Source organism: Miniopterus natalensis, chromosome 12 (assembly GCF_054644295.1).
Source record: "Miniopterus natalensis isolate mMinNat1 chromosome 12, mMinNat1.hap1, whole genome shotgun sequence".
In the NCBI taxonomy this organism is placed as follows: domain Eukaryota; kingdom Metazoa; phylum Chordata; class Mammalia; order Chiroptera; family Miniopteridae; genus Miniopterus; species Miniopterus natalensis.
In genome coordinates, this window is record NC_142092.1 from 68,585,387 (window position 1) to 68,597,641 (window position 12,255).

At 46.2% G+C, this 12,255-nt stretch overlaps 1 protein-coding gene across 1 annotated transcript in view; it reads left to right on the forward strand.

Moving 5' to 3' along the window:
• The first annotated feature begins 978 nt into the window (after positions 1-978).
• The window catches only part of GARNL3 (GTPase activating Rap/RanGAP domain like 3), an 81,199-nt gene continuing 69,922 nt past the window's right edge, over positions 979-12,255 (forward strand). The window contains exon 1 of the mRNA XM_016210988.2: positions 979-1,143. Coding sequence (XP_016066474.2) covers positions 1,001-1,143 — 143 coding nt within the window. The 5' untranslated portion in view covers positions 979-1,000. The remainder of the gene's footprint in view (positions 1,144-12,255) is intronic.

Below are 12,255 nucleotides of genomic sequence, written 5' to 3' on the forward strand. Positions count from 1 at the left end.
TGGGTGAAAAGGTGAAGGGATTAAGAAAAAAAATCTCCTAAGACAAAGAGAACAGTATGGTGATTACCAGAGGGAAAGGGGGACAGGAAAGGGGGGATAAACGGTGATGGAAGGAGGCTTCACTTGGGGTGGTGAACACATAGTACAGCATATGGATGATGGTTTATAGAATCATACACTTGAAACCTGTATCATTTTATTAACTAATGTCATCCCAATAAATTCAATAAAAAAATTAAAAAGACATTATAAAGAGTCCCTTTTGATCAAAGTGTTATCTAAGGGTGCTTTTTATTTTTCTGTTTCTAAGTCACTGGGTTTTGTTTGCATGTCTGTCTGTGGCCAGAGAAAGGAGCAGGCAGACTTCAGGGATGCACCTCTCAGTGTATTCCCACGAGCGATCCATGCAATGATTCAGCAAGTGTCCACTGCCTACGTGCCTCGTGCCATTCCTCCTGCAATGTGGGTTTGGGCCTCTTTGTCTAAGTGCTGTTGCCAGTGTAAGCCCTCTCATGGTTTTTCTTGGAAAATTTAATAGGAAATTAGGAGACAATCTAAGCTCCCCTAGACTAACATAGCGATGGCCATGAAGCTCCACCATAGTTCTTCCCCAAAAGCACTCTGGATGTAGCTGCCTCCCACTGGGAGAGTGTTACCTTTTCCTGAGTAAGGGTGTGGTGCTTTAAATGCTCACTGTCCTTTTCCTGGAGACCCCCTGATTGACATTGTGGGTGGATGACCACTCACGGCCGAGGGGCGCAGTAGGATTCGGCCGGGCCTGCCTCTCCCTAGCATGCTCCTGCAGTAAGGGCGTGGTGAAGTCTTGGTGGGCCACCTGCGCCTTGTGAGGGCCTTGGCGTCCCGCCCAGAACTTACTAATGGGGCTGGCCTCTGGGCAGGAGACCAGCATCGGGCAGCGGTGGGCCTGTCATTCCCCTTCTCCGTTCTCAGTGCCTTTCCCAACTCCTTCAGCGCAGCGCTTCAGCCTCCAGGCCCGCCGATGGATCCGCTGCCAAAGGGGTCCTGTGGGGGTCAGGCCGCACAGACCCTCCTGTGGAAAGCAAAATCGTCTCTCTCCTTTCGCATCCAGCCCCTTCAGACATGGCCAACAAAAGACCCTGAAGTCGAGTCCCAGGTCAACCTGTAAGTAAGTAAAAAAAGCATCATCTGTTAGTGCTCGCGCTCACTGGAACTTGAAATCCCTCAATGCTTGGGAAGAAAATTACCCTTTGGGAGGAGCATAGGGAGGGAGAAGGAGTGGGTATTGGGTTGGGATATCTCATTTTGTTCTTAATGATGTCTTATTCATGTGTTTATTTGTTTACTTAGCAATATCCATCGAGCACCTACTCAGCCAGGCCCCACATCAGCATAGTGAGCAAAACAGATTCACTTCCTGTGTTCGGGGGATTTACAGCTCATGGGACCGATAGCCACTAATCGAATAACCACACAAATCAATGCTAACTATTTGTAATTAGTTCTATGAAATGTGTTGCCTTGATTTAGTAAACAGTTACAGAATGCTATCTATGTGCCAGCAACATACTGGGAATATAAGAGAATAAAAGATTTCCTTACCCTTGAATATCAAGTAGTATCTGGGAGAGGGAATCCAATATTATTCAGAAGAAATGGTAATAACTATACTGTAACTAATACAGGCATAGATTCCAAGCCCTGTAGGGTGGCAGCTGTGTTTTCCTGTTTACCCCCAATCCCCAGGGCTTTGCTATGGTGTGCAGTAATATTTGCTGGAGGGATGGATGAGTCAATGATTGAAGTAGGTAGTGCAAGACAGGGCGCTGAGCTCTCCAGGGCAGTCAGAGGCAACTAGGTGCGACGATAGGATTGACTTAAAAGCAAATGAGATGCTTCATCAATTCAACGCAACAAATATTTACCGATGCTCACAGTACCCAGTGCTTCTGTGAAGCTAATCCTTACCAGGGGCATGGATCACAATCGCTTGTGGGGCTTAAGAAACAGCTGATGCCTGAGGCCCAGCCCCAGAGATTCTGAGTCAGTGGTTCTGGAGTGGGTAAGAGAGGACTCTTCTCGACTCTTCTTCTCAGGGAACTTACAGCCTTTCCAGGGGGACCTAAGTACCCAAATAATTCCAGTGCCGCTAGGAAAGAAGCCTGTATCCACTGCTGTAGGAGTAAGTAATCACTGGAGGACAGAGCAGGAAAGCGGTAGCAGTTGAGCTTAACCAGGCAGATGAGCATCACCAGGCAGGAAAGGGCAAAGAAGGCCACTTTAAACAGAGGAAAATGCAGAGCTAAGCCTCAGATCCATGAGAGGATGTTCCCACAGAGTTGATAGGCATTAAACAAGTGGTTCTCAACCCCAGCTGCACATGAGAGTCCCCCTGGGAGCTTTAAAAACATACAGAAGCCTGCACCATCCCTCCAGGATTCCAAGGTCGAGGGTGGGACACAAATACCAATATTTTATAAAACTCCCAGGTGATTTGTATGTGCAGCAAATGTTGAGAAAGGCTGTTTTAAAACATGTGAATGCACATAAATTGATAAAAAAAAAGTTACAAAGCACCTTATAACACTAAGAGGTCGGAACTTTGTATCTTAGGCAGTGGGGAGCCATTGATAGCTTTTATGATGTTAAAAGATAATGCAGTTTGAAATAGACAAGGTTCCCGAAGTTGGGGTAAATTTCTAATTGCTAGTTCTATCGTGGATTCTTCAGGGAAACTAGGGTAAGCCTGGAGTCACCACTGTCTTTTCAGAGCTACCACCATACTTTCCAGAAATGGCCCCTTAGGTCAGTTTATGAGACTATGGGTAATGAATGTTTCCTTGATTTTAAACAAATCTCAAATTCCAGTGAATACTGAATTTTCTGAGAATGCTCCTGTTTTTTGTAGGCCGCTGGTAACCAGAGTCCTGGGCAGCCCTGGCACGCTGCAAGGGAGAAAAGGGGTGCCAGGGCTCTATATACCAAAGGTGGGGTATGGAGAAGAGGCGCTCTCCCTTCCTCTGAGCACCATAGTTCTCATAGTGGTCCAGCCCCCACCACTGCTTCTCTAGACTACCAGCCCCATAATGCATTGCGCGGATGACGAGCTCAAAGGGGCGGGCAGAACTGTAGCAGAGCCTATGAGAAGCAGCAGAAGCAGCCCCAGGTGGTGCATTCTGAGCCCTATTGGTGAATCTGGTTAGGGGCAGGACTGCCCTTGTGATTGGCGGCTGCCAACGTTGGGTTCTCTGGAAACCGTGCTAGAAAGATGACTTTAAGAACTGCCATTCTGTGGGCCACTCATTCATTAACTCATTCATTGAACAAATATTTATTGATTGTTTGCATATCAGGCGCCTGTGCAAACAACCTAAATGTGTTTGCTTATTTAGTCTTCACAAAATAACCGGATGAGGTAGCTACTGTTAGCTTCGTTTTACAGATAAGGAAGCTGGAGTCCAAAACGGGTTAAGAGATTTGTTCAGGATCTGGCTGCCCACAGAGCTGTGTGTTATCTCCTCTCCTCTTTCCATGTAGAAAACACACCTGAGTCTTTCAGAGACAGATGTGGAGGCACATCTGCCTTGGTCTCCCCTGTTGGAGATTGACAGTGGAGGCTGACACAGCAATTCCCCTGGCACCATGCAGGCAAGTGTCTGCCCCTCTACAGAGCAGACTCCCCCACCATGGTCTGTTCCAGGTCTAAGCTTGGGGCCTGGGGACTGGTTGGAAGTGCATTTGGCTCTTAGGCTCAGTTTGCTAATGAAACTCTGACAGTAAAGAAATTTATATTTTGATTTCCATATGCCCAACTACTGTCACTAATTCCCAATCGATTCCAACACAGAGACAGGAGTGGTTTGATTTATTGATAAGCTCCCAAAGCTCCAACAACTGTGAGACAGGCAGGAATCTGTGTGGGTCTGGTTAGGAGAGGTTTGTTTGGATTTGTTGGTTCTGATTATCCTGTTCTACCCTGTCTTAACATAGTATCTGGCATGTAGAAAGCGCTCACTAAATATATTTGTTGGGTGCAAGGTAAGGGTAATAGAGCAGAGATGCCAGGGTAATAGAGCAGAGATACTCCATGGAATACTATGTGGCCATAGGAAAGAATATGGGAGCTTTTTGGTACTGAGTTTGAAACATCACCAAGATACATGAAATTAAAAAATAACAAAAACAAGGAGTGGAATTGTGTATGGTTTGCTGCCCTTTGTGTAAAGAAAAGGGGGGAGGGGATATGTATTTCTCTCTCTCTCTTTGTAAGTGCACCCAGCACCTCTGGGAGATACGCAATAAATAATCCAAGTTGATGGTGGTGGCAGGAACTGAGGGGCTGAGAGGGCGGGAGAGGGGAGGGTTTGCCCTGTACAAACCTTTTGGTTTGAACCAAGTGAGTGTGTTATCTCTTCAAAGAATGAAATACAAATACACAGGTACAAACCTTCAACTTTTGAAAGCAGTACTGTGCAGGCAGCAGTAACGGCCCGGTGACTGATTAGATGTTGGATGTGAGAGAACACAGAGATGACTCTGGACTCAGTACCTTGAGTGACATGAATGCAGCAGTGGGAGCGAGTGTGATTTGGGCCAGGTCATGTTTTAGGGGCTGCTTGGGTGTCCATGGAACTATGTCTAGCAGCTAGAGGTCTGAGTTTGCGGTTGTACAGAAAGAGCCAAGTTGGAGATTTGTTTTGGAGAGTCGTTAGCACAGAGGTGCAGGAACAGTGAGGTCCCCAGGGAAGGAGGTGGCCTGATTGAAGGGAGAGGAATGTAGATCTTCACCATGCAAGGGTGACGTGGAGTTACAGAGGAGGAGTATGGCCTCACTCTGCCAGGACATCCTGGCTCTTTGCTGGGAACAGAAGCTGCAAATGCCCTACTCCCCACTGAACTCAACATCCCCTGGAGGGATAGCTGCTAAAAGCAATAATTTTTCCTCCAGGAGGTTATGCCATTACTAAGAATTGTATTCCTTTGACGACTCAAGTTTCTATTCTTTCAAATTTTACAGTCCTTATGGGCCAGCAACCCATTTTTGGTGCTCACCCCATCTCAAAGTACAGTACAGAACATCATAAGGACATACTATAAATAGCGACAAGATATTATTACTCTTTTAATCATGGCTTTTAAGAGACAAAAAGAATTGGTTCAGTCTCTCCTGCCCTAAATTCACATCAGCCAACACTCATTTTTATAAACCTCATTTTGGCCATGGAGACAGGCTGGCTGTTTCTTGTCATGCCCTCTAGTAAGAAATGCTCTTACTTAAAGTACTTTGCCTCCTATATTTCTATGTTTGGTTTACCTATTATTTCGCTTTCTTTAAAGAGCACCCCCCTCCTCTTCCCTCATCACTCTCCCTCACCCATGGTTTCATAGTCTCATTTTCTTAGACTATCTCAGAATCAGAGTAGCTGAGTGAAGTAAAAATTTCAGAAAATCTTTCAAAAATATAGTTTGACCTTAAAAGCACTGAGTAAGCTGCTTTTCTTCTACTACGTGCTCTGAATGTGCTTGGAGGGAAACAGCACAGATAAGCATGGAGTGGATCTAAATTGGTCCAAAAAATTATACTACAGTACAGAAATCATTAAAAAGTAGCCCTGGCCAGTGTGGCTAAGTGGTTAGAGTGCCAGCTTGTGCACTGAAGGGCCTAGGGTTCAATTCCCGGTCAAGGACGCAAACCTGGGTTGCATGTTCAGTCTCTGATCCTAGTCGGTGCACACTGGGGAGGGAACCAATCCATGTGTCTCACATAGATGTTCCCCCCCTTTCTCTCTCCCTCCCTCTCCCTCCCTCCCTTCCACTCTCTCTAAAAATCAATGGAAAAAATATCCTTGGGTGAGGGTTAACAAAAAATAAAAATAAAAAGTAGCTTGAGCCTTCCCTCTCTCCTGGGTTACCTCAAGGCGAAATTCAGTCAGTTCCATAAGCATTTATTTTTATGTTTGAGACTAAGAATTTTTCACATATTGGTACTGGCTATGAAGGGGATCAGAATATGCCACCTAAAAAGTGCCACTTTGGCCTAAGGATTATTTTGAGCTGAAGGCAATTGATTAAAAAGCAGACACAGGACGGCATCTTTGTCCTTCCCCTATCTGCCAAAGAGCAGGGCAGAAATTTCCTTTCGTAAAGGTGCCCCCTCCCCTCTCCTGTACCAAGAAGAGGGGAGCAACACTATCAGCAGAGACAGAGACACCAAGATGAGTCTTCATGCACACACCTTACTGAATAACCCTTGTAGACCATTAGTTTCCCCCGTGTATTTACCTTCTCATGATTTACCTCTCTGAGAAGCCACACATCCCTTTTCTCTCATCTACTCATTTCTCCACAATTGTCACCCTTTGTTAAAATGGTACATAAGCCCCTGAGTCTAACTGCTTCTTTGGGTTCGCTTTTCTGTGGAGCCCTTGTGCAAGTAAAATTAAAAATAAAATTTGTATGCCTTTTCTCCTGTTAGCCTATCTTTGTCATTTGAATTCACAGGCTCCAGTCATAGAACCTAATAGGGTAGAAGAAAAGTTTTTTCTTCCCCCACAACTATGTTCCTAAAATGAGAAAACTCTTGATTATGGAAAATTCTAGCTTGCCCCTAACTTTTGACTAAGAGCCTTTATTTCTTCTTTATGTTGTTTTCTAAGCACATACACACATTTTCTTCCTAATGAGAGGTGTAGATGCATAACCTCTATTTATTCAAGTAGTTATTATGCTAAGTGCTTCATATGTATTTTTTCATTAAAACCAACAGCTCTATGGGGAAGTTACCATGGTTATCAGTATTTGTTGAATTAATTTGTTAATGAAGCCCCATTTTACAGTTGTAGATCTGATGGCCCATGAAGGAGCTGTTTCTTGCCTAAGATGAGGCAGTGAGTTGGTGGTGGGCTAGACCAGGCGAGGTAAACATCAGGCAACGCTTATGTACCTGTAATTTCTGTGTACATACAGATATTACTTTATTTAAGTTTAGGGTCAGACTTCTGTATAGCATTTTAAAATAAATTCTTGTTAAGCTATAATTTACATGCCATAAATGGCAAGAATCTTAAGTATGCAGTTGGCTGAGTTTGACACGTGCTGCTGATTTACTTTTTGATGCTGTAGTGTCAGCCAGTTGCACTCGATTGTATTACCTGTTTATTAAAAGGTACTAGTTACTAGGCAGGAAATGTGAGCTTCGTCAGGAACTAGTGGCTGGTGAATGGTGTCACGATTTGTTTGTTGTGATGGCTCCTACCACATGTCTTTGTTTGCTCATATTACTGGCATTGTATTAACCTCTGAAATTTTTTGAGATTAACCTAAGGCAACATTTACAGTATTTTTATGTCTGCTCAAAAACAGATATCATGAATATGCAACAGCCGGCAGTGAGCGCATGGGTGTCTCTCCCGGCCCGATCCTAGAGGAACTTGCAGAGTAGTTGTGTTTGCCCTGCCCCTTCTCTAGGTACCTAGGCAGTGTAACTCACCCCGCCCTCCTGTGTCACACTTGGCCTCTAAAGAAGAAAAACCCTAGGAGACATTATGATGATTCCTCAGATATTTATTTGAAGAGCTTTCCTATAGAAGTAATCTTAAGTTGTTTTATATTGTCCCAAAGGGCTGGCTACCCATCATCCACCTACCCATCCACCCATCCATCCACCCACCTGTCATTCAACAAAACCCCACTAAGAGCTAACTCTGTGCCAAGTATTATGTTAGGTGCTAAGAATTTTGCATTGGACAAAACCAGTAAGGCACCTGCCATTGTGGAGCTCGTATTCTAGTGGGGAGACCGATGTCAATCCAATACTCTTTGTAAATTCTAGTCTGGGAATTGGGGGCGGGGTCTGGAAGAAGAAGGAATGTGGAGAGAGCTTTCCAGGTCCTAAGACTAGAAGGAGCTTAGCAAGCTGAAGGAAAAGAGAGAAAGGCAGTGTGGCTGGAGTGCTGAGGGGGAGAGGAGGGTGGGCCCGGTTAGATGGGGGCCGGGGGTATGTAAGTGACAGTGGAGAAATTAAGAAAAACTGGAAGGACGATGATGTAGGAGCAGCTGGTGGAAATTAAGGTGTGATGGATGTCACTCAGCATAGGAGAAAACTGTTTGACAGGAAGGGTGCAGGGCTTTGGGGCACACTGTGTGATCACTGATAACTGCGCACGTGGAGCCCGGACAGCTGTTTTTCAAGTATCTGATAGAGAATACGCACTCAGCAGCTGGGGCCGAGTGACCTTGGTGTTCTCTAGGGTTCTTGCTGCCTGGGGCACAGTTCAGAAGCACCCAGCCTGGATAACATGCCTCCCTTCAGAGCCTGGGTGCTGTTGGAGGCAGAACTTGTGAATGAATCTCAGTGACCTGGGGAGACGGACTCCGGAAGGATTTCCCCAAGCAGTGAAATCTGCAGGTGGTAGGAGGTATGCGGCAACATATGTTGCCTGCTGATATTTTTTCCTTAAGTAAGTTTCTGCTGAACATTTTGACATTATGCATGTGTGGGTCTCCTGTGAGCAGTGCTTCCCAAACCAAATTATACTCTGAGCTGGAAACGTCTACCGCCTTGACCGTACAGGAAAGGAGAAGCCAAGGTCACTGAGGCCCACGTAGGGAGGGAGGGAGCAGACATTACCCTTTGCAGGAGTCATTTTGCAGATGGCGGTTCCCAGCTTTCTGGATGGTGGGTCTTGAGATGAGGAGCGCGTGGCGCACCTCCCCGGCTTCTGCTGAGGGCACCCCCCCCCCAAGACTGCATATGCTACTTATGAAGGGAGCGCAAAGAGGCTGTCTGACAATTTACCAGGTTTGCTATACACAGGTGTTCTTTACTTGCACAATATTTTTGTTCCTGGGAAGTCCCGTGCACTTTGTATTTTCCCATGGCACTTACGCGCTCACAGCAGGGGCCACACATCTCATGTTTAGCACTTGGTACCCTATTAAACGAGTGAAAGTAATTGCTTATTGAATGAGTGAAAGAATTTTTACTTGGATATAGTTTTTTAAGTTAAACTTTTTATTTTGAGAGAATCATAGATTCATATGAAGTTATAAGAAATAGCACAAAGAGACACTATGTACCCTCGCCCAGTTTCCCCCAATGGTAATGTCATTGACACAGCCCGTTGGTCTTAGGTCTTCCATTCTGCTTGCCATGTTGCCATGCGTGTCAGCTCATTCAGCTGCCACCACAGACAAGACGCAGAAGGGCTCCATCACCGCCCCTCCTTTACAAAAAAATTGTTTTAACCCTCACCCAAGGATATTTTTTCCACTACTTTTCAGAGAGAGTGGAAGGGGAGAGAGAGAGAGAAAGAGAGAGAAACATCAATGTGAGAGACACATCGATTGGTTGCCTCCTGCATGCGCCCCGCCTGGGGCTGGAGATGGAGCCTGCAACTGAGGTGTGTGCCCATGACCAGAATCAAGGCTCCAACCACTGAGCCAGACTGGCCAGGGCACCACCCCCTTTATAACCACACCTACATCCCCCTTCCCTCTGTAATGTTGTCATGTCAGGAATGTTACATAAATGGAGTCATACACTACGCAACCTTTTTTTCAGTCAGCATAATTCCCTGGAGATTTATCCAAGCTGTTGCTTGTATCAGTAATTAGTTCCTTTAAATTGCTAAGTAATATTCTGTGGTATTGATGCACCACAATTTAACTTTGCCCTTTGAAGGGCATCAGGGCCTTTTCCAGTTGGGGGCTATCGTGAATAGAGCTGCTATTAACTTTGTGTGCAAGTTTTTGTGAATATACATTTTCATTTCTCTGGGATAAATGTCCAAAAGTACAATTGCTGGGTTCTGTGGTGACTGCATGTCAGGAATCAAGGGCTCCAATTCCCTGAGACCCTTCTACTCTAGAAATCTTCCAGCTCACTTTCCAGCCTCTTAAATCTGGTGTTAAATATCTTCAAAAGAGGCCAGAAGATCTTCCATTTCGTCATTAGAAATTACTGGCATCTCTGTTTTTCTGTGTCACCTATGGAAGGAGAGACAACTGGTCCCCTTTGCACAATAAGCTGTTCTAGATCCTGCTGTTAGGAGGTACTGGGCTCCCTCTGAGCCTGAATCTGTAGTCTGGCACATTTTTTACCTTCTCTGTCCCTCAAATAGGGGGACTCTTCCATCTGTCTATTACTACCTGCTTATCAAGGGGGCTGAGGCATTGTCTGGCTCTCCTGACATTAAGCTCTGCTTCTGAAAAACTGCCTGGTGTTTCTCAGATCCTCTGCTGGTCCAGGAAGAGTCCCCGTTCTTGTTGTTGGCTTCAGCTCTTCCAGCAGGGCTGGGAATGACCGAGGCCCGCGTTGCTGTTGGCTTCAGCTCTTCCAGCAGGGCTGGGAATGACCGAGGCCCGTGTTAACAGGGCCTGGCCAGTCTCTAGGGTCAGTCTAACCTATGGGCGAGCTGAGTCGGGACCGGTATTGAGTTGCAGCTCCCTTCTTTTTCCTTACTCAGTTTCCATGACTGACTCTTTGAAGGGGGTTGTCTTGCTTTCCAGGAATCTGACTTATTCTGTAATGGCAATTTTCCTAGCCTCTGCATGGAGCTGGACATCTTTGCTTCCATCCTGGGCCATATTTAGAAATTTCACTTGAAGGTCCTTGGCTCTGTTCATGCTTGTGAAGTGCGATCCAGCATCATGCATTCATTTGCTAAAACCAAGGTGTTTTATTTAGAACCTAGAGCACACTGCATATGAAGAACTTGAACTCTCTGGTGCATTTTTGCACCTGCCTTGGTCCCAGGTATTTTCCTGGCGAGATCACACGGCCAGGCCAGCACTTTAGGGAGATGTCTGCTGAGCTGTGGTGCTGCCCTAGCCCTGCCCCAGGAAGCCTGCTGCGTGGCCCCAGGCCTCCCTTTATGCTGCAGGAGGGAAAGAAGCATCTTACTTCAAACTCTTAAAAAGTTAGTAATCATTTATGTTGAACACCCCTTCCCAGGGCTCCCTCTAACAACCTGAGAAGAATTCATAGTGATAATACGGGTAATAATAATAGCTAACATTTATTGAGTAGTTTTCCTGTGATAGACATTGTGCTTAGAGTAAACTCTTGTCTGCTCTTTGTAATTTATTCTTTATAACCCTCTTAAGGAGGTGATACAAAATACCAACCACATTTTATAAACAGGGAATGAAGACCCAGCGGCGTTAGGAGCCTGTATCTGACTGAAGCACATCCTTCAGGCCTGTCTGTATTCCACCCCCTCCCATTCCTAGACACTTGATCAAGCCTTGTACTTTCCCGTGAATGTGCTACCGGATGCTAACAGGTTTCCCAGGTTCCAGAGGCGCCTGGAAGATCAGTGTTTTTGAAAACATTGTCTGTGGGCCACCTGCACCTGAATTCCCCGGCTGCTTGTTAAAGCCACAGACATGCTGAGTCACAGCCTCTGGGAACAGGGCCAGGGACTCCGCATTTTTAGAATACCTACCCCCCACCCCACCCCCGCCTGGGCTCGGGGGACTCTGATGGACTCTGAAGCTAATGAACACTGTTGCCCAGCATTTCTTTCGCTCACCGGCACTATGAGGACCTTTATTGTGGTAGTCATTCCCACACTACTTTGTTACTTGTAGAGAGTTCTGCCAATTAAGATAAAATCGCCTGGCCCTGGCCAGGTAACTCTGCTGGTTAGAGTGTTTTCCCGGCACAGGAAGGTTGCGGGTCTGATCCCGGGTCAGGGCACAGACAAAAATCAACCAATGAATGCATAAATAAGTGGAACAACAAATCGATGTCTCCCTCCCTCTCCCTCTCCCTCTCCCTCTCCCTCTCCCTCTCCCTCTCCCTCTCCCTCTCCCTCTCCCTCTCCCTCTCCCTCTCCCTCTCCCTCTCCCTCTCCCTCTCCCTCTCCCTCTCCCTCCCCCTCCCCCTCCCCCTCCCCCTCCCCCTCCCCCTCCCCCTCCCCCTCCCCCCTCCCCCTCCCCCTCCCCTTCCCCCTCCCCCTCCCCTTCCCCCTCCCCCTCCCCTTCCCCTCTCCCTCTTCCTCTCTAAAATCAATAAATAAAACAAGATAAAATCACATGTTATAATAAGTAAACCCTGAATCTTAGTGACTTAAAACAAAAACAGTTATTTCTCACTCATATCATAGCCCAGTGAGGGTATTTCTACTTGGGATCTTCTGTGGGGTTATTTAGGGACCAAGGCTCATCCTTGGTTCATCCCTCTTGGCCTTCATGGCCCTCTCCATTCAGCCAGTGGCTGAGAAAAGAGAGCAGCGATGATTCACGGGAAATCGATGGAACAGGTCTGGAAGA